The 27330-nt window shown below is 40.2% G+C and overlaps 1 protein-coding gene and 1 pseudogene across 1 annotated transcript in view; both read right to left on the bottom strand.

The window, feature by feature from the left end:
* Positions 1-26689, bottom strand: part of agbl1 (AGBL carboxypeptidase 1) — a 42428-nt gene extending 15739 nt beyond the window's left edge. The window contains exons 1-16 of the mRNA XM_088340216.1: positions 26612-26689; positions 20551-20614; positions 20287-20433; positions 17967-18098; positions 16134-16227; positions 15887-15924; positions 14117-14325; positions 12252-12417; positions 12125-12183; positions 11308-11427; positions 10111-10273; positions 8067-8157; positions 5021-5287; positions 4760-4840; positions 3666-3755; positions 1898-2046 (exon numbers count right to left, since the gene is read on the bottom strand). Coding sequence (XP_088196342.1) covers positions 1898-2046; positions 3666-3755; positions 4760-4840; positions 5021-5287; positions 8067-8157; positions 10111-10273; positions 11308-11427; positions 12125-12183; positions 12252-12417; positions 14117-14325; positions 15887-15924; positions 16134-16227; positions 17967-18098; positions 20287-20433; positions 20551-20614; positions 26612-26689 — 1948 coding nt within the window. The remainder of the gene's footprint in view (positions 1-1897; positions 2047-3665; positions 3756-4759; positions 4841-5020; positions 5288-8066; positions 8158-10110; positions 10274-11307; positions 11428-12124; positions 12184-12251; positions 12418-14116; positions 14326-15886; positions 15925-16133; positions 16228-17966; positions 18099-20286; positions 20434-20550; positions 20615-26611) is intronic.
* On the bottom strand, positions 2713-2843 carry LOC148362270 (U2 spliceosomal RNA; annotated as a pseudogene).
* Positions 26690-27330: the final 641 nt, after the last annotated feature.

Genomic DNA, 27330 nt, shown 5'->3' with positions numbered 1-27330 from the left:
TGCAAGTGTTGGTTACGTGTAAAATCCAGGCCATGGAGATGTGATGCTCCAGGAAACTTCTAGGCATCAACTACTTAGCCAATGTGACAAATGAAATGGTGCACAGCACCACGAGAGCCTGCAGAGATGAAAACTGCAGTCGTATGGTCACGTCACAAGATCATCAGGGCTGACCAAGATAATTCTCCAGGGCACAGTTCAAGGGGGCATGAGCAGAGGAAGACCGAAAAAGAATTGGACCGACGGCATTATGGAATGGACTGTTGCCAACTTTGCGCGCATCAAGAACAGGCCAGGGACCTTCAGCAGTGGAGAAGGCAGTCCAGAGTTACGCCGTCATTGGGGCACCAACGACCCATGAGGTTAAGGGATCCGTGAACCATGAATTCTTGTCAACTAGAACTCAGTTCAATTGATGCTCCTCAAATTGAGTGCTACATGTACTACTCTTATCCCTAATATTATCAGCATCTCTTTTTCCACTGGTTCTGTTTCATCCCCCCTCAAACTCATCTATGTTACACCACACCTGGAAAATAAATGGTCCTAAAAATAAACAGTCTAAACAACTTTCGACCCGTCTTTAACCTTCTGCTACTCTTTCAAATACGGAAACGCTCATCAAGACACTACTTTAAAATAATCATCAGTGCTGACAGCTTTTTGAAACATTCCAATGTTTTTTTTCACACTGGCAGCGTTGGCTCAGGAGGTAAAGCGCTCGTTTTGGGATGAAGTGGTCGCAGGTTCAATGCCCTGCTCCTCTGTCTTATATCCCAAAGTGTCCTTTGGCAAGACACTGAATCCCTAATAGCAGGCGGTTGCCTTGCATGGCTGACGCTGCTATCGGTTAGTTAGTGGGAAAAGTGTGAAGCACATTGTAAAGCGCTTTGGGAGGTCTTTGTTGACTTGAAAAGCACGATATAAATGCAGAGCATTTATATTAAGGTCCTATTTGATTAAGGAGGTTCAATGAGAACTTTTTATTCTTTTTCTCTGTTTTTTTCTATTTTTTTTTAAATTCCTTTAAAAAAATCTCATTGTGTTTATTTTTTCCTAGTTGTTACTTTTTTCTTTTTGTTCTCTACCTACTTTTTTTTCCTTTGTTTCTTCTTGCCTTTTTTCTGGCTTTTTTCTGACTTTTTTTCTGGCTTTTTTCTGAATTTTTCCTTCTTTTTTCTCTTCCTTTGTTTCTTTTTTTCTCAGTTTTTCACTACTTTTTCATTTTGGTATTTTTTTCCATTTTGTTCTACTCCCCCTTCCTTTAAGTCATTTTGTGCATAATTTTACATACTATTTGGTCATATAGGGATGAAAGAAGCAAAAACAACCTGAAGAGCCGTTTAGGACCCGAAAGAGCCTGTTCCTTTTAGTGAGCCGAGCTGAAGAAGCCGGTTCTCGAAAAACTCTACTGACTTTACTCAACTTTGTTCTACTTCGACCTTGACTTCAAAATACCGCATTTAGAACACAATGTCAGGGGAACCCGTGTAATTTTTCCTTCCACTGTAACTTTGACTTAATTCGCTTCTTAATTAGCAATTTCGTGATTTTTTTCCCTGATTTTTGTGAACGGGCTAGATTTTCTTGTGCGCGGAAAAGCTTTGCGTAGTGCGCAATTTCGCTCACACGCAGCTTAGAGGGAACATTGCTGTGGAGTACCTCCTAGCTCACCAGCTCTCTTTAAAAATGGGGTCCCTTTTGTAAATGGATGCTCAAGACAAAGCGTCATTGCTCCTGGCAATGACAATACATAGTTAATCTAAGATGAATTGTTGATGACAGTAATTTGAAATTCCCTTTTTTTAATGTGTGCTTTTAATTAGCTTCATCCAAGGTAGTTAAGCAGTTTCCATTCAATGTTAAACAGTGTTTGCATGTTTTCCACTGTGCTTACCATAATTAAATTGGCTGTTGCTCTTCTCACAATTGATGATATTAAAACGGTAGGGAACACCAGGCACCATGTTACTAACTTCAAAATAAAACCATTGGGTGTGCTGACAACAGTTGGTATCTGCATTCAATATTAGATCATATTCATACCTACAGACAGAAAGACAGTTATTTTCAAATAGCAAAGTCAACACGTAATTTGACAGTATCAGGCAGAGAAATGATTAGTCCCGTTTATCTAAACTGAACGTTGTATGGAATTTGGGCATGGGAAATTGTAGGACATAGAACATTCTGTTTCAGGAGTTGGAAAAGAGTGCACTCTAAACAGTGAGTATGTTGACCTCCAGGTCATGATCAGATTAAGATCAGAATATTGCCGATATTTGGGTTTTGAAAACCCATGCGTCGCGTTTGGTGCCCACCTGCAGTCCCTCTTTTCCCCAAAAGATGGCAGATTTACCCCATTTTCCAATCCCCTTTACTTTTCCTTTCCCCGGCTGTTTTCTGTTAGACAATCAGCCAGCTCAGATATACAGTAAATACCCCAGACTCTCTCAAGTCATGTCAAGTCAAGTCATGTTTATTTGTATAGCCCTTAATCACAAAGAGTCTCAAAGGGCTGCACACATCAAAGACTATTGCCAACTACAGACTACTATGGGGGGATTTTTTAAGGGTTATTGATCTGTCTTCTTTATCCATTATCCGTTATCGGTCAGTTCATAATACGCTGCAAAGCCTAGGAGCCGGGACTCTTACTCTCAGCCAAAAGGCCAAGCTAAGGTCCTAGCCTTAAAGCCTTGCTGCGATCATTGCGAAAACACCGTTCCCGGAGGTACTGCAATACCGGGCCGATGCGTGGAGTGGACAGAGCAAGCTCTTATTCCATCTCCGAATTGCAAAAATCAATGAAGAGTATAAATTCGACTTATCTTAGAAGTCAATCACTGAGTGTGCATACGCAGAGGTCAGCTCAACCGCAGTGCAATGGCTGAGCCTCACCCTGAGTGAACCACCTTCATGATCATGGTATCACAAGTCAAAAACTATAGAAATGATCCCTAAGACTACAGACTACTATGACACCATCCCCTCATCGTAAACCTACACGAGGGCAAATACTACACATATATTGTCAACATAAAATATAGGTTATTCATATGCTATAGAGTAGAAGTGTGTTTTAAGCTCAGATTTAAAAATTTCCACTGAAGTTACAGATAAAATCTCAGGGGGAAGAGCATTCCACAGCACCGGTGCCCGGATGGAGAACGCTCTCGAACCTGTGGATCTCCTCTCTTTGTTGAAACGTTTTGATTCCTGAAGTCGTCACCCTCTAGTCTAAAACAACAAGCCTTTGCCTTCCACGTTCCAGGTTTTCCCACCCCAAGATCGCCACACCATCTCCTCCCCTGGTTCCCTACTTGTGCCACAATCATCCACCCAATACATCTTCCTTAAAAGTATTCCCAAATCTTTACTTCAAGACCTCCTCTCTGGTTTCCCTTGCAAGATCTAACCCTTTGCTATCCTGGCCCCACACCTTCTCATCAGTAACGTTTTTTGATGTCGTTTGAATAATATACTTTTTAATCCATCATAAATTCCCTATTTTCATTCAGCAAGTGAGGTTGAAAAGCCTAACTGTGCTGCTGCGTAGCTCGGGAGCCTCTATGGCCAGCAAACCTGGCCATGTCTGCTACAGTGTCAAATGATCTCACTTTAAATATTTCAAACCTCAAGGCCATTTGTGAATGCGGGCATACCTGCGAACTTGAACAGCTTTCCTGAGGTTGCCACACTCAAAACTGGAAAAGAATCGCAGGGATTTTGTCTGGGCAGATGGAGACTGTAAACTAACAGAAAAAAATGTTGTTTCAACGAAGCATTGTGTTTAAAATGTGTAACAAATGCCGTATTTTGTTGACTACAAGGCGCACCCAAAACTTCTGAATTGGCCAGAAATTTGAACATGGGTCTATCCAGTGCTTATATATATAAAAATGCATCTCTGTTGATATTTATCCCTAACCACAATGATAGCAATCGGGATTGAATCCAGATATCATCGGTAAAAGCACTAAAATCTAATCACAAGGCCTCTAGGTAGCTCTTATTATCAGACAATTTTAGCCACAGTACCAGATCAAAATGTTGAGAATGTCTAGAAAAGAGAAAGTGTTAAAAAATCTGCATAACTTTTGTTACATTTTTCCTTAGCTCAAACTAACCACCATAAGTGAAAAACCATGAATTTGTGCAGCCATGAGTTTATGTGTATCTTTCAGGACGACCAAATTTCTTCCCACAATGCCTTTTTCTTCACTCAGCTCAGAATTTTGTGTGCTTCGTAAAGCCTTTGCGATTTGCTGAAACAATACTGTAGTTCTGTACGACGAATGGGTTTAATATCTGATGATATTCTCTCGGCCAGGCCCAAAAATAACATCAGCAATGTGGTACAGTGACTAAAGATGAATCAAAACCTAATACCGTTTGCATGGCGGCAGTATCCCTGGTAGTCTAGTGGATAGGATCCAGCACTCTCCGTGCTGTGATCCAGGTCTGATTCCCAATTCCCGTTGCATCTAATTTTTGCATGTGATCACCGACTGCTCAATCAATGCACAAATATGGTACTTATTTATTTTTAGTATAACAATGGCCCTCATTGTTGTTTAAATTCTATGCATCTTATGGTCTGGGGCGCCTTACACTTGGACAAAAATATCACAAAAAAGGATTTTGGGGGGTGCGCCTTATAATCCAGTGCCCCTTATAGTGTGGTAAACACGGTATATGTATACATACATGCAAAGCTGGATTATTTTATTTTCTTGGACTTGAACTCATAACTTACTTTTTATTTTCCAAATCAAAGACGACTTGATTGATGATGTCAGTATTCAAGAAACGTTCAATATCTTCCAGCACTTTCTGTCTGTCGAAAAAATAAAGTGATTGATAAAAGCGGATTAAGGAAACAGACAATAACATCCCCCTTGCTGGCCTGTTTCAACAAAAACAGTTCAAACACCACAAAATGTCATCAATTTCATGGTGTTTGCCCTGAAACCGTGATAGTGTTTTGGGGGCTTTTTTATTTTGAGTGTCCTTATACCTCTGGATGTTGGGCTTGCGTGGCGCCATTGGTTCTTTTTCTGGCGGTGGGACCTGACCCCAAAAATCAGGAAAAGCAAGGGTGCTGAAACCTGGAACAGATTTTGTTTTGATGGCTGCAGCACGATACATACTGGGCTCATGGAAAGGGATTTCAACACCATGGTTGTTGAGTAATTCGTTTATCTGGGCAGAGTTGCAGATTTTTCCATTTCCCACATGATTATCCTCCTGCCCATTATTTGAAAGACTTGAGTTGAGTTCTCTCCTGGGATGAGGAAAAACAGTGAATCTACCCCATAATATGAACATGTTAAAAATAAATATTGGCATCACATTCACCCAATGTATGAATATCCATCCATTATCTGCGCCGCTTATCCTCAGTAGGGTCGCGGGGGTGCTGGAGCCCATCCCAGCCATCTCCGGGCAGTGGGCAGGGGACACCCTGAACTGGTTGCCAGCCAGTTGCAGGGCACACAGGGACAGACAACCCGCTCGCTCATTCACACCTAGGGACAATTTGGACCGGCCAATTAACCTGACATGCATGTTTTTGGAATGTGGGAGGAAACCCACACAAGCACGGGGAGAACATGCAAACTCCGCACAGGAAGGTTGGTAGCTGGATTTGAACCCATGACCTCAGAACTGTACTGCACACGCGCTAACCACCGCACCGCCGTGCATGTATGTATATCACGTCTGTAAAATGAATTTGGCAAAATACCGAAAACAATCAAAGTGCATTTTTTTTTATATCCATCGTCTATGTTTAGTTTTGCTTTTCATTGTGGAGGACATTTATAGATTTACTGTGGGTTTATTTACAAGTACCGTTGCAATGAATATGTATGCATAGTTTGCAGTAATGACTTGATTACTAGAACATTCAAAAATCTTAAGTATGTAAAGGATTTATTAAAACTTTGTCGAAATCAATTTACTTGAAGGCCTCACGGCACTAAGTTCTGGGTGAGGGTCAGGGTTCGGTAGGGTTACTTTAACTGGATTACTTTCAATTACTTCGTGATTACTCCAATACCAAATATGCTAATGAAAGACAAAAGAAACTAAATATGAATAAAATTACTAAATTTTGTGCAGGCTCGAGGAGTAACGGAACACAACGGCAAAAATGATGTTGGCAAGTTGTTTGGATTTATTTTCATTTTGTTTCTGTCGCATTTTATGTTAGTTTTGCCGGATATCAAAGAGATTAAAGCAAGGAGAGAAAGCTTACCACGTGCTGTGAGTCATAATTTTATTCATATTTAGTTGATTTAGTCTTTTATTAGCATATTTGGTATTGAAGTAATCCAAAAGGAATTGAAAGTAATCAGTTAAAGTAACCCTACCCAACCCTGGTGAGGGTATGCTATATCAGTTTTCACTCCACTGTTCAAAAAAATAAATAAAAATTAAACACAAAATGATATCTAACAAAACAGTATTAAGGATTTACAAAAATCTAATAATAATGGATTATGAATGGCTATTTATAATTCTGATTCCAGAAGAAATGCCCACATTAGGAATTGTGTTGATCGCTGGGTGGGTTCCTTACTAGAGCGCTTGTCTTGGGATCAAGAAATCATCGGTTCGAATCCAGGCTCCTCCGTTTTACATGTCGAAGTGTCTTTGGGTAAGACACTGAACCCCTAATGCCCCCAATAAGCAGGTTGGCGCCTTGCATGGCTGCACGGCCGCTATTGGTGTGTGAGTGTGTGGGAATGGGTAAATGTGAAGCACATTATAGAGCTAGGACTAGCATCACCAACACCATTTTTCGCAAGAAGGGCTTTATTAGGTAAATTGGTGTTTTCAAATGCTTTGAATGTGACTTGTCATGAAGTCTTGCGTAAAAAGAGTGTTTTTCAGTCAGCTCAGGGTTGCCTATGTTATCTAATGTTTGTACGAAGTTCTGAGGACACCCAGATATCGCTCACGATAAAACTGTGGATTAATGCCTCTTATTGTTTTTATTATTAATGCTGATATTATTATTAATGATCTCATCCTTATCATTGTTGTTCATATATTTGTTATTTAATCATTATAGTACAAATATGTTTAATGCCAACCCTGTGTCATCTGTAAAAATATTGCCCGACAGTACACGGCAATTACATGTATGCACCTCTATTGTATGACGTTGGACTTAAATCTGGCTTACAAATGCAAAAACCAATAATGTCAATTTAAATACTGTTTAAGTTTATGTTGGAATTGTATGTATGTATTTGTAAGATCGACTTAACTTAATCATGGTGTTGGGAGGTATTAAAATTTGAATATTGTATTAAGTAATTTTGTTTTCATTAAATATAATTAAGGCTGCAGTGAAAAATATTGTCAGCATTAGAGAACACAAATTAGTCTTTTGGAATATAGTATATTCCTTTAATCTTCATTTTTTTAACTTAGTGTTTGGGGTAAATAAAGAAATGAAATATTTAGATATTAAGCATTGTGGTATATTTAGCACAAATGTTATTGCACTAATTTTAGAAAATGTATTTGCACTTATTTTGAACGCTATTGGAGTGTTTTTATTGCATTACTGTTACGATGTACCATTCCATGATTGCCCTATTATAACTTGGGCCAATGTCTAAGCACTCTTTTTGCGTATTTATCCTGACAGTCTCGTCTTATTATTATTTTTTAAAGTCTTTATTACAAATTTACCCTAATCACATTGCATACAATGTTTCACAACTTTGACATCAATGACGATTAAGACAATTTCATTTTTGAGGTAACTTGATCATTTGATCATCGCTCAAATTATACCTGATATGATTACAATTATGTACCATCTGCTAAAATAATGCTCCTTAGTCTAAGAATTATTTTTCTTATTTTATCAGAGAAAAAAAAAAACAGGGAAAAATGTCCTCAGCTCTTACGATAAATATATTTTTTGGAGTGCTTAATGGTACAAAAATGTTTTGAATCACCACCAAAATTTAGAAAACATCTCTAGTCGTAAAAATGTTATGATAATTAATCAGAACCCCAAATTGTAGTAACTCCCCACCTACCTTGTTTCTCCATTCTTGTCTCCAACTTCCGATCTGGTGTTTAGAATTCCAGTATGATTGATGAAATCTTTTACCTTAAACAGGCAAGCAGCTATTCATTGGACAAACAAAATGTTAAGGGTAAGATCTTGTTATGGCATTTAATATTGGGTAATGTATTATCCGGTGAACAAAATGTTCTAAATGGACCTCTTTATCTGAATAGATAACCGCTATATATTTGCAGCTGAACGATGAATGGTTTACACCAGTGGTCAGCAACCACTGGGCCACGGGCCGATACCAGGTTGTGGGTTGTCTGGTACCGTACGGCACTGAAGGGGAAAATAAGTTGCCTTGTCTTTTACTTATACCATATATTCTCGTGCATACACGTATTTGTGCGTGTTACACACAATGGTACTGTATATACCTGTATTTGAGCAATGGATGCAAAGGGGGGGGGGTTTAAGGGTTATTGATCTATCTTCGTTATTCATTATCCATTATCCGTTATCGTCAGTTCATAATACGCTACAAAGCCTAGGAGCCGGGACACTTACTCTCAGCCAAAAGGCCAAGCTAAGGTCCTAGTCCTAAAGCAAAGGGAAAGCGTCGAGATTTAACCACTAGACCAGTAGGAATGTATATGACATAGGAAACGGCTTTCCAATTTATCTCATCATCACACCATTTTTACTCATGCTGCCACGCTGTACAACGCTGTCATGGAGGATTATGGGAAAGAGTTCAGGCAAAACAACAACGTTCAATGTGGTAACATGGGCGAATACCAGTGTGATGATGAGATAAAATCTAATGTATGTTCCTATGTTATCCAGATCCCTGGTTATCTAGTGATTACTCAATGGTTTTAGGCTTATTTTTTATTATTGTTGTTACCAGACCACTAAGAATGTATACGACAGAAGAAAAGGCATTTAATTTTATCTAACCATTACACAATTTTCTATTCACTGTGCCACGCTGTACAACGTTGTACCGGTGCACAATGGGAAGGAGTTCAGCCAGAATAACGTTGTACAACGTAGTAACTTGAGCTAAACTAGTGTGATGATAAAATAAGATCTAATGCTTTCCTATGTCATTCAAATCCCGACTGAAGCAGTGATTACACTGTTTTTAGGCTTATGAGATTGTCGAGAAAAATTGTTCAAACCTCACATCGTTTATTTGCTAAAAACCCAAAAAAACCAAACCAAGAAGTATTTAATTGCTGTTAAAATTGTCGATAAAAACTAATATTGTTGGGATAGGATATAAAGAAATTGTGTGTTTAATTGCTGTTAAAAATGTAGAAAAAAATTGTTAAAACGTCATATTGTCAGATATAACGAAATTGTGAATATGCTTAAATGCTGTTAAGATTGTCGAGAAAAATTGTTCAAATCTCACATTGTTTATTTGCTGTTAATAGTGTCAATAAAATTGTTCAAACCAAATTATTATTTATGCTATTATTATTATTATTATTATTACTACTATTGTTGCTTATGCTTTTATGTGGTGGAAGAATATTGTCATTGAACCAATCCGAGGTAGAGAAAACATTGCAGACCACTGGTTCACACAATTGAATTTGGTGGGAAAGTGGATGTAATCTGTCTTCAGTGCAGCATTATTTTAACAGCTTGTATGGTCACTGTTTAATATTTATATACCGGAGCCATATGCCCCTAGTGGGAGGTGGCTAGAGTCAGGAACACGTTCATATTTCTGACTCTTTCTGGCAGATTGATACAGAGGAGGGGATTCCCAGCCCCCTCGCTCAACCCAACTGATGTGTTGGGAGTCATTGGGTGACCAAACCCCCCAATTCCAACCCCTAATGCCGAGCGCCAAGCAGGGAGGCAATGAGTACCAATTTTGTAAGTCTTAGGTATGACTCGGCCGAGGCTTGAACCAGCAACCTCCTAGTCTCGGGGCGGGTGCCCTACCCCCAAGGCCACCGAGCTGGTTTATTTTGCCCCTGCCACTGTAATTATGAATAATTGTAACTAAAAACCGTTTAGTTTAATATAGTTTACTATAATAATCAACTTACCTGATTTGGCTTGACCTGGTCTGCCATTTTCTGTCTGTGAGAGAACTTCAGCAGTTTCCTTTTCCCTCCTGAGTGAGTAGAGAGGTACATTTTTGCAACGACCGGGTTCATCATCAGATGATGACGAAGATGCACTTTCTTGGGAACTCAAATCCAGCTCCTCCTGTGACATACATAACATACAATTGAGTAAAATGGTTTTGTTGGTTGAGAATCCTGTTATTACTAAAACCTCCATCCATCTTTCTTGCCTTATGCCCGGTCAATCGGGGGTCGGCTTCCATACACAGTCGTACGACTGTGCAAATAAGTGATAAATAAGTGATGCGACGGTATTTCTACCCAACAGATGTCTGTAAGACCTGTCGTTGGAAGTCATTATGTGACTAAACCCACCAATTCCAACCCCCAATTCCGAGCACCAAGCAGGGAGACAATGGGTACCAATGTAGGTCTTAGGTATGACTCGGTCGACGCTCAACCCCGCAACTTCCCAGTCTCGATGCCCCACTCCAAGGCCACCGATCTGGTTATCACTAAAATCTGCAATCCTACAAATTATAAAATATCAGAAATGTTGGCTCCTTTGTTTTCTGATGAGCTTTTTTACTTAATAAGTGAGCTCACGGACAGTTATTGGTGCTGAAATCATCTTCGAATAGTCAATCCAAAAAATACATCAATAGTATGCTTAACCAGACTGATAATTACTGCTGAATATTGCGTCTGGTAATATTATAGTAGATTTAGAATTTTTAATAACTAGAGCGTTTATCATAATAATAATAATAATTTTGTGTATACTGAGATCACACTGAGGCACGGCGGCGCGGTGGTTAGCGCGTGTGCGGCACAGTTCTGAGGTCATGGTTTCAAATCCAGCTACCAACCTTCCTGTGCAGAGTTGGCACGTTCTTCCCGTGCTTGCGTGGGTTTCCTCCGGGCACTCCGGTTTCCTCCCACATTCCAAAAACATGCATGTCAGGTTAATTGGCTGGTCAAAAATGTCCCTAGGTGTGGAGGAGCGAGCGAATTGTCTGTCCCTGTGTGCCCTGCGACTGTCTGGCAACCAGTTTAGGGTGTCCCCTGCACAATGCCCGGAGATGGCTCGGATGGGCTCCAGCCCCCCCGCGACCCTACTGAGGATAAGCGGTGCAGATAATGGATGGATGGATATCACACTATGGCAAGCAGTACCAGGAAGTCGTGTGAGATTTCCGGACAGAGGCGGATGTATTGCGGCAGGAGTTCTTTTGGTCTGTCAGCCGCAGGACGAAGACAAAGTTTGTTCAAGTCAGTCTCTAAATCATCATCATCCTAAAGAATGAAAAAAAATATGTATCTCACTCTCTTGCCCTCTCTCTTTATAAATATATCTAAATATTTAAGACAAGTAAAAATCACACAAATCGCTTTACCCGATTCCTGTTCAGGGTTGGGTAGGGTTACTTTAACTGGATTACTTTCAATGACTTTTGGATTACTCCAATACCAAATATGCTAATAAAAGACAAAATAAACTAATTGTGAATAAAATTATGACTCACAACACGTGGTAAGCTTTCTATCCTGGCTTTGATCTCTTTGATCTCCAGCAAAACTAACATAAAATGCGACAGAAACAAAATGAAAATAAATCCAAACAGCTTGCCAACATCATTTTTGCCGTTCCATGTATTCCGTTTCTCCCCAAGCCTGCACAAAATTTAGTCATTTTATTCAAATTTAGTTTATTTTGTCTTTTATTAGCATATTTGGTATTGGAGTAATCCAAAAGTAATTGAAAGTAATCCAGTTAAAGTAACCCTACCCATCTTGTTATACTGTCATACTGTATCTGTAGAATAAGAATAACCCTCTTAAGTGAAAAGCAAATAGATTTTTAGCTCATATTTTCTCTGTCTTATGAGCTTTTGCCTGTTCCCCTCTTTAACAAGTAACTATTTTGTTTTTAAAGAGCAGATAAGGAAACATTCTATTATCTATTATCTACTATCTATTATTCTCAACTTACATCGTCTTTACTTTGAGCCTTTTCGTAATCTTCCTCCACCTTCTCACCATTGCTCTCTTCTTAAAAAATAAAGTGAATAAGGATGACATAACAGGAATGAAACAGGAAACAACTATAGGATTATTACCGGAGGTAGAAATCATATCAAGAACGTAATGTTGCCTCTTAGGCAAGGGGAACTGGTATGCGGATTGATCTGAGGTCAGCGGTAGAGGGATTTTAGGCAGGATCCATCTCATCAGTTGAATGGATGACTCTACCAGCGAATCCTGGCATTTATTTCTCAAACATGTCTGCAATAACACAAAACATCTCATCAGGAATATTATATATAGCAACATTCATTTTAAACTACAAGGCTGGCTTGAGGGCAGCAGGGCGGCGCAGTGGTTAGCGCGTGTGCGGCACAGTTCTAAGGTCTTGGGAGCCTCCTGTGTGGGTTCGAATCCAGCTACCGGACTTACTATGCGGAGTTTGTATGTTCTCCCGTGCTTGCGTGGGTTTCCTCCGGGCACTCCGGTTTCCTCCCGTATCCCAAAGACATGCATTTCAGGTGGATTGGCCGGTCCAAATTGTCCTTAGGTGTGAATGAGCGAACGAGTTGTCTGTCCCTGTGTGCCCTGCGATTGGCTGGCAACCAGTTCAGAGTGTCCCCTGCCCACTGCCCGATGATTGCCGGGATGGGCTCCGGCACCCCCGCGACCCTACTGAGGATAAGCCGTGCAGCGAATGAGATGAGATGAGATGAGGTTGGCTTGACTATTTGCTAGCTTGTTTGTCAGTTCCTGTTCTTAATATGGCTTTGTACCCTATATGGCTGTGCGAACATTATAAATAGTTTTTTTCGATTCGGTGCTGGGTTAGCACAAACACGCTAAGTCCCAAAATGCTTCCTGTTTGAAAAAATCTGTTTTATATATATATATATATATATATATATATATATATATATATATATATATATATGTCCTGTATTATGCTATGTTTTATACTGTATATTGAGCTGGCTGTGAGACACAATTATTAAGGAAGTCAGAGATAAAATAAGCATATACTTCTTCCTACCGCTTTTCGGACATTTTACGTTAACAATGTTTTTGCATTTTGACTTGTCCTGTTTTTGTTATGTTTGAAATAAAATGTTTGAAGTAAATTGGCTTGGATACTACTTCACTGTTTTGCCTATTATACATTAGTGTTGTTTGTCATTTTCCCTGCTATGCACTGTTTATACTGTTGTTACTATTGGCCAATCATGTTGCTGTTCTTTGACCACCACACCCTTTGGGGTGGATTCTCTTTTGTAACCCAGGAAATTTGATAAAAAATATAGGGCTCAGGCTTTTAGAGTAGTTTGGAACTTATTTTCTACGGTTTGAGCTCTCACCCCTGTTTTATTTGTAGGTTCAAAATCAATTGATGTTTTCGCTCCTCTATTTGGTGTGCCAACGAACTATAAACTCATGACTATTTTCTTTCTCGCTAAAGAAAATCCACAGCCACCATTTTGTATATGATTGGAATCTTAAAACAATTTATATTTTATACATTTAATTTTAAATATATTTAGAAGTAATATCCTCCTTTTTAATCCATCTCAGACTGTATCCATGTAAACTGTATTGACACATCAGGCCTGAAGTAGGGAAAACAGACAACAGGTAAACTGTGGTTACCGAGGGCGCTGTAAAAGGACACTGTGTAGTTTTTAACCACTAGATGTTGCTGTATGGTGTAGTGAGGGGGTCTGCAACAAACATGCCTGGGGCTGCAATGTCAATGGGAAACTACCAGGGAGCAGTATCTATCATTTTTAAGCAGATTTGTTGGGGAAAATGACAACCATTTCAAGCATTTACAAGCAATTTACCCAAAATGTAAGCTGTTTTCATTCATAACAAACAAAACATTAAAATACAAGCAATTCCAAGGATTTCAAGCACCCGTACAAATCGAGTCTCTTGACAGTAGTAGGATTAAAAACAGTATTACCTGAGTAGTATGGTAAAGCAGGGGTAGGGCTCCATTGGACACTAAAGTGTCACTGCCTTGATCAGTGGATGCAATTTTAAAAAAACAACGCAAGAGTGCTTGCAGGATCCCAATGGCAGCATGTTTACTGTCCTCCCTGTGCCATTCCTCAAAAAACTGCAAAAGACCAGACACATAACCCTTGGACACAGCGGAGACGATGTTATCATCTGTTAAAAACAAAAACAGGACAAATAATGACATCGTCTGCCTATTTTCCAGCTGATCATGTTATGCTCCAGTGAAGTTTGTGACTGTTATATGTGTCAAACTCATGGTCCGCGGGCCAAATGTGGCCCGTCACATAATTTTATACGGCTCGCGGGAGTTTCAAAAACTAAGAATAAAACAAAAACAAGACAAAAAAGCAGGTAGAAAGAGTGCTTCAACCAAAAAATACATTTCCCACGATGCCTGTCGACTACAATATCCGCAATGCCTATAGGTAGGGTTGATATTATTAGAAAATAACCATATTACCGTAAATTCCGGACTATATAGCGCACCTGATTATAAGCCGCACCCACCACATTTTAAGAGGAAAACCGATTTTGTACTTACACAAGCCCCACCCATATATAACCCGCTACGCCCACAATAAAAAAAGTAACACAAACACAAAATTAACCCAAATCCGACTTTAAGTCCCGCGATTGAAACTAAATGTCCTTCATTAAAGTACACAGTCCAAAAATCACAGCCGGCAAAACGAACAAAAAATGATACCGGTACTTAAGGTTTGATGCAGACCTGCAGAGTCCGGTCCCGTTGAAAGTAATCCAAGGAAAAAAGTGTATATTTCCAAAGGTAACGGTGGGAAAAATATATATCCACTATTGTCCACCGCGTTCACAAACAGGTCTGTCTGTTCCTCACCTTTACCCCACTTCCCGTCACCCCGCGTTTGTTCTGCCCCTTCTTTTTCATTAGCCCGTGCAAATTATATCAGAATAAGAGTCTAAAATAAATACAAATAAATACATTACAAAAACATACAGTTGCAAATACATATTATACATGGTTACACATATTTACAAAGAAAGACTTTAATAATAATAATATAACTTTTATCCCAAACGGTGCCTGTGACAGGGCAGCTAATGGTAGCAACATGCTAGCAACACGCTAGCAACACAGTAAACGGGTCTGTTAAAAAAACATACCGTACTTGTAAAAATCACGGTAAACCGTCCTCATCTTCCTCCTTAGAAGTGAGGCCATCAAAGTCGTCTTCCTCGGTGTCGGAAAGAAACTTTATCATATAGACGTCGTCCCATGCTCCCTTATTCCAAAACACGCTAGCAACACGCTCGCAACACAGTAAACGGGTCTGGTAAAAAAAACATACCCTACTTGTAAAAATCACGGTAAACCATCCTCATCTTCCTCATGTGCTGCATCATATGCCTTTGTTTTTGCATTTTGCATGATGAGGGTATGTTTACGCTAATTTAATTAATGCACAAGCCAAGAAGTTGCAGTCTTCCTCTGCGCATATATTACACCGGTCTAAATCTTACCTTTTGTACTCGAGCGCCGCTGGCGGTCGTTAGAAAAATTACATAAATTGGCCGCATCACTGAATAAGCCGCAGGGTTGAAAGTTTGGGGAAAAAGTAGCGGCTTATAGTCCGGAATTTACGGTATGTAGTAAATGCGTGGCCATTTTAACACATTACAGAATAACAACCGTGAATTGTGTTGAGGGATATTGACAGCTGGTTAAACTTACTTGAAGACAGCAGAGCAGCGAATGTATCAATGGATGCCCTGCAAAGCAAAAATAATACAGTAAGTGTAACATCCTGACTCTTGAAAATATGACATACGTCTATGAGCAATTGAACCAAGATTGTGCTTCAAGAAGCAAAGCCCAAAACAATTTAAAGGGAATGAAAAAGTCTCATTTAAAAAAGAAATACATTTTATCACTTAAAGTATTTGTAAAGAAGGTATTCATGTTTATAGACAGTACATACGTAATGGTATGCAGATTGCTGGTGGTATAATGAGGGATAAGACTGTAGATCACATCCAATCCTTGGTTCGACCCAATAAGTTTTGACGTGGAAACTGTAAAATAAATAAGTAAATCATTGGAGCGGGGGGTGGGAGCACTCGAGTGGTTTTCTTCTTCCTTGGAGTAGCGTGACAGAAAATAATTGAGAAACACTAGTTTAGGTGATTGATCTCAATCCAATACTCCTTAGAATCAGTCCAAAGTTTACTTTCTTAAACCATTCTCTAGCAATGCTGTGATGTGTCAGTTTTTTCTTTGAGCCAAAATGATTTAGCTTTCAATGTAATGTGCAGCTTGATCAAAAAAGAACATATCAGCAAAATGTGTTTTAATAAAGTACTGAGAGTTAGAAGTCTGATGATTTGTTTCATAAGCCATTGATGGTTTTTAACAGTTCAAATTTAAAAAAAAAAAAGTTTGTCTCATTGTTGGATATAATAATTTAAGGAGTATAGTTTCTTGTTAAAGGGCTTGAAATAACAGGATAAAAGTCATTTAACTGTATTTCATTAATTCACACAGCTTTTGTCACAATCACCCGGATCGGGAACACCTGTGCTCAGGATTTAGCGCCAACAGCCAGGACAGCTGATTGGCGCACCCTGTACATTTAAATCCCCAGCTTCCGGAAACACCTTGTCTGATTGTACTTACGCTACCTGTTGCCTTCAGATCGAAAATTTCGGGGTTGGAGATCAAAAATGAGTCGACAGTTTACGAGGAAGGCACGAACTTGGGTAGGGTCGCCGCAATACTTTTCGGGTGCGCCCACATGGGGTTCTGCTGCTCCGGAGACATGCAAGGTAGGCAACGGAAGAATCGTCGGGGGTGTTTGTGGACTCGGAGACGGGTTGAAGGAATGCAGAAATGGTGACGTCAGTAATTTTGACAGCTGCTCAGACAGGCTCGCTACTTGCTGTTGGTTCTGTAGTAAGAGGTGTTGTTGCTGTTGCAGAAGACGTTGTTGCTGTTGGACTTGTTGTAGAAGTGTGGCGACGTCACTTGCGGATTTCTGTACGGCGCTCTCGGCCCATTGTAGCCGCTGCATTGCTGGATTCTTCCTTCGGAGGAACACGCGCTGATCTCATGATTTTGGTCTGATTGTTCTGTCAGACAGGACAAAAGGAAGACTGAGATCACTCGCTCTTGTTTCTTGGTTTTATTGAAAAGAAGGAAATGACAAGGTGGGATTCTTCGATCCATTGGTTGGCAGATTGACGGAACTTGACAGGCGGGTGAAGGCTTGGCGGGAATGGTCGCGGACAGGCGTAATCGTAGTGTTGTTGGCCGGGGCTGGAGAAGAAGGGCGTCGTAGTATTCGGAAAAGAGTTCAGGAGTCAGACGGGCATGGCAGGTCGTAGGCAATTACAGAAACGGGTCGGCAACGGAGATCAATCAGAAGAAAACAGGGAGCAGGCAAAGAGTCAGAGGTACGGGCTTACTGAGCTGAAGGCAACAGGTAGCGTGAGTACAATCAGACGAGGTGTTTCCGGAAGCTGGGGATTTACATGTACAGGGTGCGCCAATCAGCTGTCCTGGCTGTTGGCGCCAAATCCTGAGCACAGGTGTTCCCGATCCGGGTGATTGTGACAGCTTTGGAATTTGGAGAGCAACATGTCCCGTATACCACAGGCCATCAATGCCCATTGCCTCTCAAATAGCCCTAAACAAATAAATCATTGCCCTATAAAGACACATACGCTTCTTGAATGTTTTTGCATTGCAGATATTTGAATTGTTTTATCATATAAGTCTATGAGTTTACTGTAATTGTTATAAAACACTGTTTAACCTGATGCAGCAAAACCTTGGATGACTCTGAGGTATGCTTCAGCCCTTTTGGAATGTTGAGTGTTGTTTTTAAGGAGGTTTAGAGTCAGCAGAACGGCCCCAGCATCTTCAGCCTTTTTACCTATGTCACGGTCTGGCAAAAAAACACACACATTTCAGGATGTGTGGAACCTGTACAACACAAATAAAAAGACATTATTTATAGGTCATCTTTGTTATCATTATAGTGTTGATTCTTCTTCTGTAGGCACAGTGTTTGGCCAATCTTAATTGTAAATGCAATTGCAGCATCAAGTATACATCTATTATTATTTCCTTTTCACATGTGATTCAATTGCTTAGTTGTTGCATGCTATTCGAATGTAGATGGCGGCATGGATACTCACATATGCTAGTACATGTTTGACATTCTCTTTGGGGCTCAAGTAACTGCTTGACCCTCATAAAATCCTTGCACAGTAATAGAAATATATAGGCTGACTGACCCAGTCAAAGCATTTGCTGTGTGTGACTTGCTTCTCCTCAACTGGGTTTTTTTCTGCACCTGAAATATTTTATGTGTTTGAGTTCTGCAGCAACGTCTGTTTCTGCGGAAACCTGTCTCTACTGCCAATTCTTAGGATTGCACCTATGCTCACTTTGGATCATTCAAAGTTTGTGAGGATCAACTTAACAACAGCTTCAATTTGTCCTTGGTCACTAGGGGTGGGCGATACTGGGAATTTTGGTATTAAAATACAGGGTTATATCAATCATTACTGATCTGATAACAATAATTTTGTTTGGTAATGTTATGATCATTAAATAATTGAACCCCTGAACAAGGAACGGAGATTTTATGCACTAAAATGATTAAATAACATTATTGCAAGTGTCAAACGAATATATATATATAATATATATATATATATATATATTCCTTAATTGAGACCTTTGAGAACCACTGTAAAATTTTACTTTTACACTTTCCGAGAATTAAGTGCAACTGCACCTCCACTACACTAGGTGGCAGTGGCACACTCATTTGGGGGGGACTTGGGAGGTTTACTTCTTCCTTCTTCTTAGCATATATATATATGCTAGGGTTACTTTAATTTGATTACTTTCAATTACTTTTTGATTACTCCAATACCAAATATGCTAATAAAAGACAAAATAAACTAAATATGAATAAAATTACTAAATTTTGTGCAGGCTTGGGGAGTAACGGAATACATGGAACGGCAAAAATGATGTTGGCAAGCTGTTTGGATTTATTTTCATTTAGTTTCTGCCGCATTTTATGTTAGTTTTGCCGGAGATCAAAGAGATCAAAGCCAGGAGAGAAAGCTTACCACGTGTTGTGAGTCATCATTTTATTCATATTTAGTTTCTTTTGTCTTTTATTAGCATATTTGGTATTGGAGTAATCCAAAAGTAATTGAAAGTAATCAAGTTAAAGTAACCCTACCCAACCCTGTACATATGTTTGTGTAACTAAAATACAATATTGTATAACAATGTCAACAATACAGCTAAAGTACCCTGTTACATTCCAGCTAACACCATTTTATACACATACCTTTCATTGTGCAATATTTTGAAATTAAAGTCAGTAATCGAAATAAGGTATCAACAGTCTCTGATTGGCTCTGTTGCCATAGTGACAACGGATTTACAGGTTTTTGTTCAGAAACAGTATAATGTTTACATTTTCTTGTTTTTATGTGTTTACGTCAATTTGTGATGTTGCAACAGGAGCAGATTACTATAAAAGTCCACACCACATAGCATTTCCTATTTGTCTTTCATTTTTAGCTCTGTTAGGGATACATTTGGCCCTCTCTTCTGCCTGCCTGGCAGGATGCAGCAGCAGGCCACGTAGGAAGAGAAGACCTGCACTATCTACACAGAGAAGCGGCTCTTTGAGGAAATTGGTGGAGGAGTCAAGTATCAATCCCAGGACAATAGTATCGATTTGATCCAGGTACTTTCTTAGTAGTGATCATGTTAATATTTGGATCAATCTGCCCACTCCTATTAGTCGCTGACGTGCGATTTGTTTCAACCAACGGAAATCATTGTGAGTTATATTTGACAGTGGAAACTGCGGTTGTTGTTTTCTTCCCCCAGCCATTCTTCATGTTGTTGCCGCAGGTACACAACACCCCCAAACAAAATTTTGCTCTGGTGAAAATCACTGTGACTCGCAACAAGACGAAATTTTCATGTTGTGTGAATTCGCAAATACCCCAAAAATTCAAGATGTCCTGCATATAGCAGGTTTAGCATCAGCAAATGTATTTGAAGAGAACTATTTTGTTGGACATGAATGTTGTTACCTTTAATTCCAACTTTGGCCACCAGGTATAGTATGGGCAGCAGAATGGTGTAGTCTGGATTGGAACTATTGCCGTTTTTTACCAGCGCCTTCAGCAAGGCTTCGCATCCACCTTGGCTGATCATGTGGTCAATACGACGATCACTACCTAGGGACAAAAAGTGATCATTAAATGGAAACTGTTTTACTTTGCGAAATTTACTAAACGAAAACAAAACAACAAAGTTTAGACTTATTGTGTCTTTTTTAAAGCATTTTTGTTCACCTGAAGACAAAAGTTCATCCAGGATATTGAGAACATTTGTGGTGCACTCTGCATCCATGGAGTTCTGGAAAAAAAATTAGAAAACTCAATTTTTGGTACAAATTCTCCTTAAGAACAGGTGGCCAGATGAAATGTAATTGACCACAATCCGAATTTTACTCAAGCAGTGCAACATTTTAAATCTATTTTGATATAAAATGTGTATGTTGGACAAAGCTAATAGCTAAAATATGTTTATGTCGGAACATTTGACTCAACTTAATTTTCTAAATGACTTGCTGACAACAGATAAATCAACTTAATAAAAATAAAAACATCAAACCAATGTAAATATCCATCCATCCATCATCGGCACTGCTTATTCTCAGTAGGGGTGCTGGAGCCCATCCCAGCTATCTTCGGGCAGTGCGCAGGGGACACCCTGAACCGGTTGCAGGCCAATTGAGACCGACAACTCTTGGACTGTCCTATTAACCAGACATGCAAGTTTTGGGAATGTGGGAGGAAACCGGAGGAAACCACACAAGCCAGGGGAGAACATGCAAACTTCGCACAGTCAAGTCAAGTCAAGTCACATTTATTTATATAGCCCTTAATCACAAAAATGTCTCAAAGGACTGCACAGGATTACAATTACAAAATTGCACAATGACCTGATCCTAAACCCGCATGCGGGCAAGGAACAACTCAAAAACCTCAGTGTGAGGAAAAAAGAGAAACCTGTAGAAAGGACCTCACACGTGGTAATCCCCCCTGGTAACTAGATTTGAACTAATGACATCAAAACTCAGCTGCCCTGCCGACCCAATGTTAAGAACACATTAATAGTATTCATTCATACTTCAGCCGGTTATCTTCACTAGTCTTGCGGGGATTCTAGAGCCCACCCCAGCAGGCTTTAGGCAGTGGGCTGATGACACTTTGGACTGGTTTCCAGCCAATCACAGGGGTACACAAAGGCAAACTTACTTTCATACACACACTTATTTCTAGGGACGATATTGACTCTCCAATCTACCTGCCATGCATGTTTGTGGTATTTGGGGGGGAAACCTCCTCAAGCACGGGGAGAGCATACAAACTCCACACCGGAGGCTGTTAGCTGGAAATGAACCCACGATCGATGAACTCTGAGGCAAACGTGCTACCCAGTCATCCACCGTAGCACCACATTAATATCCATCCATCCATTATCTGTACCGCTTATCCTCAGGTCGCAGGGGTGCCGGAGCCCATCCCAGCTATCTTCGGGCAGTGGGCAGGGGACACCCTGAACTGGTTGCCAGCCAATCGCAGGGCAGACAGGGACAGACAATTCGCTCGCTCATTCACACTGAGGGACAATTTGGACCAGCCAATTAACCTGACATGCAAGTTTTTGGAATGTGGGAGGAAACCGGATTGCACGGAGGAAACCCACGCAAGCACGGGGAGAACATACAAACCCCACACAGGTAGTCCGGTAGCTGGATTTGAACCCACACAGGAGGTTCCCAAGACCTTAGAACTGTGCCTGCACACGCGGTAACCACTGCTCCGCCGTGCTGCCCCACATTAATATCAATAAAACAAAATAACACCATAACGCACTGATGGAATGTCAAATCCTGATCAGAGCCAAAAGCCAAAGAATTCTAACAATGTAGTCTTGGCTGTTATATGACAGGTTTGTTAGTTTTGTCGTGGCAATTTATTCAGGCACAACACAAAACACCTCCACCAATTAACATAAGGAAACAAAACAAATATTTACACAAAAACAGTTGAACAATACTATTACCGTAAATTCCGGACTATAAGCCGCTACTTTTTTCCCTAACTTTCAACCCTGCGGCTTATTCAGTGATGCTGCCAATTTATGTAATCTTTCTAACGGCTGCTAGCGGCGCTCGAGTGTGGCTACCATTAACTGCCCTCTCTAAGCTATATTATTATTATTAAAGCTTTGAAAACTCTCTCGGTGTACCGTCTTTCTTTGTAAATATGTGTAACCCATGCATAATATGTATTTGCAACTGTATATTTTTGTAATGTATTTATTTGTATTTATTTTAGACACTTATTCTGATATGTTTTGCACGGGTGAACGAAAAAAGAGGGGCGGAACAAACGCGGGGTGCCGAGTTTAACTGGGGACCGCTAAAGGTAAGGGACAGACAAGGAAAGAAGAGGGGGTAAGAAGTTGGTTAAAGAAAAAGGAGTTGCGTGAGTCAATGTGTTCATCTGATATATTTTTCCCACCCTTGCCTTTGGAAATATACACTTTTTTCCTTGGATTAATTTCAACGGGACCCGGACTCTGCAGGTCTGCATCAAACCTTAAGTACCGGTATCATTTTCCGTTCATATTGCCGGCTGTGATTTTTGAACTGTGGACTTTAATGAAGGACATTTAGGTTTGTTCAAACCTCACTTTGTGTTTGCTGTTAAAAACGTAATATTGGAATATAATATTGTGAATGTGCTTAATTGCTGTTGAGATTGTCATGAATGTTTTCTGTTTTTAGTGTCAATAAATTTGTTCAAACCAAAAAAATTTAGTTTCAATCGCGGGACTTGAAGTCGGGTTTGGGTTAATTTTGTGTTTGTGTTACATGTTTAAATGTGGGCGCATGCGGCTTATATACAGGTGCGGCTTGTGTATGTACAAAATCGGTTTTCCTCTTAAAATGTAGTGGTGCGGCTTATAATCAGGCGCGCTCTATAGTCCGTAATTTACGGTATATTTTAAATAGAATGTGCCAAAATGAGTAGGCTGAACCACAATAGGTAACAGTTCTGGTTCAGTTTTGGTGTGCCGGTGAACGTTAGACTGTCAGAACGCCATGCAACTAGCTACCCACTCCCTGACATCCTAGCACTGTCTGGGCCACACAAACTTGCAGTCAACCATATTCACTGACACACTTTAAAGAGCTCCATCCTCTACGGCCTGTTTAAATTCTTGCACTTGAGTGGGGAAACTCGAGGGAATCTTTGGCTTTCTTACCGCGTAAGGCATTGTAATGCAGCTGCCATTGCCTGCACTTTCGAGGGCAAGGACATCATTCTTTGCACTAAAGTGCAATAGTTTAGAAAACAATTAGACCTTGTGCTTCAAATTGCTGAAAACTCACTTAACTGCAAAAGATGCTCCTTGGTTAAAAAGGCTAGCCACCGAGACATCACACACAAAAACAAAATCAATGTAACACATCACAGAATCCATTAGACTCCCGAAGGTCTGTGCCGCCTCCTTGAGTTCTGAAGGCAAACCTAAAGATTCAAAGCCCAAATGATCTTTGACATTAATGGGAACCTTGAGATATGCAGCACACCAAGTTCACTTTAGAAGAAAAATGAAGTACATCCAAACTCACAAAACAATCTTGAAACTGGGAGGGCGAAAGTTGGGATAAAGTTCTACACCCAATGCATAGTCACGGCGGTTGAAAAGGTAGAAGTAAACGATAAGTGTCGTTTGGAGTTAAAAAAATAATAATACGTTAACACAGCAAGTACGCCAGCTTCAGACGAAAATGTAGCCATGGCCACAGCATTTATCCAACAGCGATTATCAACATCAACAAGCAGTCGATGTCCAAAGGAAAATCCGCGCCGATAATAGGACCCACTGGTAGCAGTGTCCATGGAAGCACAGTTACTAGCCTGAAAACAAAACTTTCAATGAGTCCACAGCCACCCAATTCCTAGTCTGTGGCGGTGAGCAGGAGCACACTAACTTGCGATCAACGGTCTACCAGGAAATGTATTCCTGAGACAAGTCAACCATGTAAAGCAATTTGTTGTCCTCACTGAAACAGATGGCCTTTGCCGGGAGTTTCTCTCAGGGGTGAATGTACCGTCAAGATTCAGCTTCTAACTGCTTGTTGTACAGTGGAATCAGAGGCCTGGTTCACACCACTTCTGTACCGCCACGCCAGTTACCGCCAGTAAGTCCACGCCGCTTGTCATTTCCATGGGTGTCATCTGCAGCAAGGTTCAACATGTCACGAGGAGACTGGATCGGGACCCTCTGCTTATCCATGGATGTTTGCAATTGCGAGGCAGACAGAATTGGCAAACACGGCATGCGCAGGAGGCAAAGTTGACAAAAAAATGGACGAGAAAGAAAGCTGCCGTCATCTGAGACCAGGAGTGACCTCTTTTGTCCCATATGTCCACAGCCATGCCTTCACACAATCCATGGTGTGAGAGGAACTTGACATATTTACCTCCTTTAATTGGTTCACAAAGAAGCACTGAAACACAATGTGTAGTGAGCTGGTCTAGGAACTCTATGACCAGGTAGTACATTAAGGTGTCTTTGGTGATTTCTCTCAAGTGAAACAGTGCTTTGGATGTGCTGGAACCACATAGGCAGATTTAAATACCAAAACTATCGCTGGTTGTAGATATATCTACTGTCGATGCGACCTGGGACAATGTCTCCATCTGTAGGGTGAGCGACTGGATCTTAAGGTCTGCAACTGTACGATAATTGCGTATAAACTGGGAAATCATTAGTCTGAAGTTAATTGTATGCTGATAGATTTTCTTATCCTGGACATAAAATAGAAACAACTTTTTAAATTTCCTCCACACGGGTTAAGGTACGATATACTTTCACTTTTTTATTAATGTATACATTTTCTACCCGCTTACCCTGATTGGGGTCACAGAAGTGCACATGCCAGTTGACTTTGGGCAGTGGGCAGGGAACACACTTGTCTGGTTTCCTGCCAGTTGCAGGGTACAGAGACACACCCATTTACTCTCACATTCGTTCAGATGGATATTTCCAAGGGACTCGCTAATTGCTGGTTTTTGGTACCCATTAGAAAACCCACTCAGGGACAGAGAGAACATACAAACTCCATACAAGTAGGCTGGTAGCTGGAATCCAACCCAGAAGATCAGAACTGTAAGGCAGATGTACTAAACAGTCATCCACAGTGCTGCCTTCTCATCTTGATGAGTCAACATTTCATTTGCATTTAAGTTGACTTTTTGGAATTTCCATTGCATAAAAGTTTTACTCTTAAAGTGCTCCACATAGTAGCTTACTTTTCTACGCACAGGTGGTCTATCTAGGCCAGTTACCTACCTACATTACCTACCGTATTCATGTGTGATATTGCTATTTGCAAACAGATAACAGCTAGCGTACAATCAACTAGGCTGACCCAGAGGGTAATACTAAGGACTAGGTAGGACGTTTCAGAGGCAAGAAACAAATACAGCACTATGCAACTGTGTTTTTGTATGATAATGATACACAGCTACTTAGACGTGAGCCCTTGTTAGTGCTCACTACGCTCCATTACTGCTGGCTTGTCAATACTTAGGTACTGTTGAGGTACATGAGTATTTACCTCTTCTACGTATTATTGAAGTCTACTGATATTTTCTTTTCAGGCATGTTTTCAGAGGAGCACTCTTAATTTTTAAATATCTGTTTCTATTTGCATTTTAAGTGTCATTAGTACATGAACCACTAAAATGTGCAGATTCCTTAGCATCATACTTGTGGATAAAGTGCTGTAAGCTCACTTGTCAGACTACGGCACTCTTTGGAAAGTTACCGGACTTTTTTCATACCAGGTCGGATCATAGACATTCAGTTATTTTTTAAGTAAAAACCACATTAAATCGCAATAAATGATAACCCTTTTAGGCTACTGGTTGCCTGTCCTAGATGAAAAAGAACAAAAAGTGGGGTTAACCATTAGGTTTTGCTGATTTTGATGAACATGATTGTTCTCATGTTTCTACTGAGGTTGATGATGAGCTGCAGATTTGTTGGAAGGATGAAAACATGCAAACCAGGCACGATTTACAATGACCGTTGTTTCTTAATCCTAAAGTCAGTCCTTCTTCTGATTAAATGGTCGAGTTAAAAAGGTATTGTAAAAAAGATATGCAGAAAAAACAGATAAGGCTATGCTTTATTTTAAACATGTATTATTTTAGTCACATACAGTACTCTAGTTTGTAATATAATACTTACTATTAAATTGGGACACACTCTACCGTAAGACTATAATGTGATACATTGCATAGTTACAATGTGCTTCCCTACCTGTAGTGTAGAAAAAAGGGCTTCAAATCCACTGGAGGAGTTTCCGGAGATTGACTTTCTTTGATGGTCGTCTGCCATGCCGGAGCTCAGACCGCCAGACAAAAATTGTAGCAGAAAGGTGTTGAAATTTTAAAACAACAAAAGGAAAAAAAACATAAATATATGCTGGAATAGCAAAAACATTCAGAAATGTGGGGCCTCTCCAGAGCAAAGGAAATATGATGTAGTGGAAATACAACGTGTGTACCACTCCCACAACAACAACTGTAAAACCAAGAATTTGTCTCCCTGGTTTTAGAGAGAGAGAGAGAGAGAGAGCGAGAGAGAGAGAGAGAGAGAGAAGGAGGGAGAGTCTGAGAGAGAAAGAGGAGAATGAGACAAACGTCCTTCAGTTGTCACTGGAAGTAATCAGGCTGCATACATTTTTAGCAGTGCTGAATGAAGGAAGAAGCATGAATGTATGTTTTTTTAGAGTTAGATGGCAAGACTCTTGACCATGTTGGTTGACTGTGCATTGTGTGTTGAGGACCCCACACATGCTTGTGCATATGTAACTCTAGCCCTTCAGGATAAAGAGCTCTAGAAATCATCCGTGCTGGAGTGTTGAGAGGTCTGCCACTAAATAAAGGCTTTGACAAGACCGACTGGGCAGCTGCAGAGGAAACTATATTCAGTGGTAGGATTCATTCACAGAGGATTAATGGCTAAAGTACATATGT

The sequence above is a fragment of the Urocampus carinirostris genome, chromosome 7, assembly GCF_059441175.1.
Source record: "Urocampus carinirostris isolate Australia breed hairy pipefish chromosome 7, RoL_Ucar_1.0, whole genome shotgun sequence".
Taxonomy (NCBI): Eukaryota; Metazoa; Chordata; class Actinopteri; order Syngnathiformes; family Syngnathidae; genus Urocampus; species Urocampus carinirostris.
This window is presented reverse-complemented; position numbering and strand designations above follow the sequence as displayed.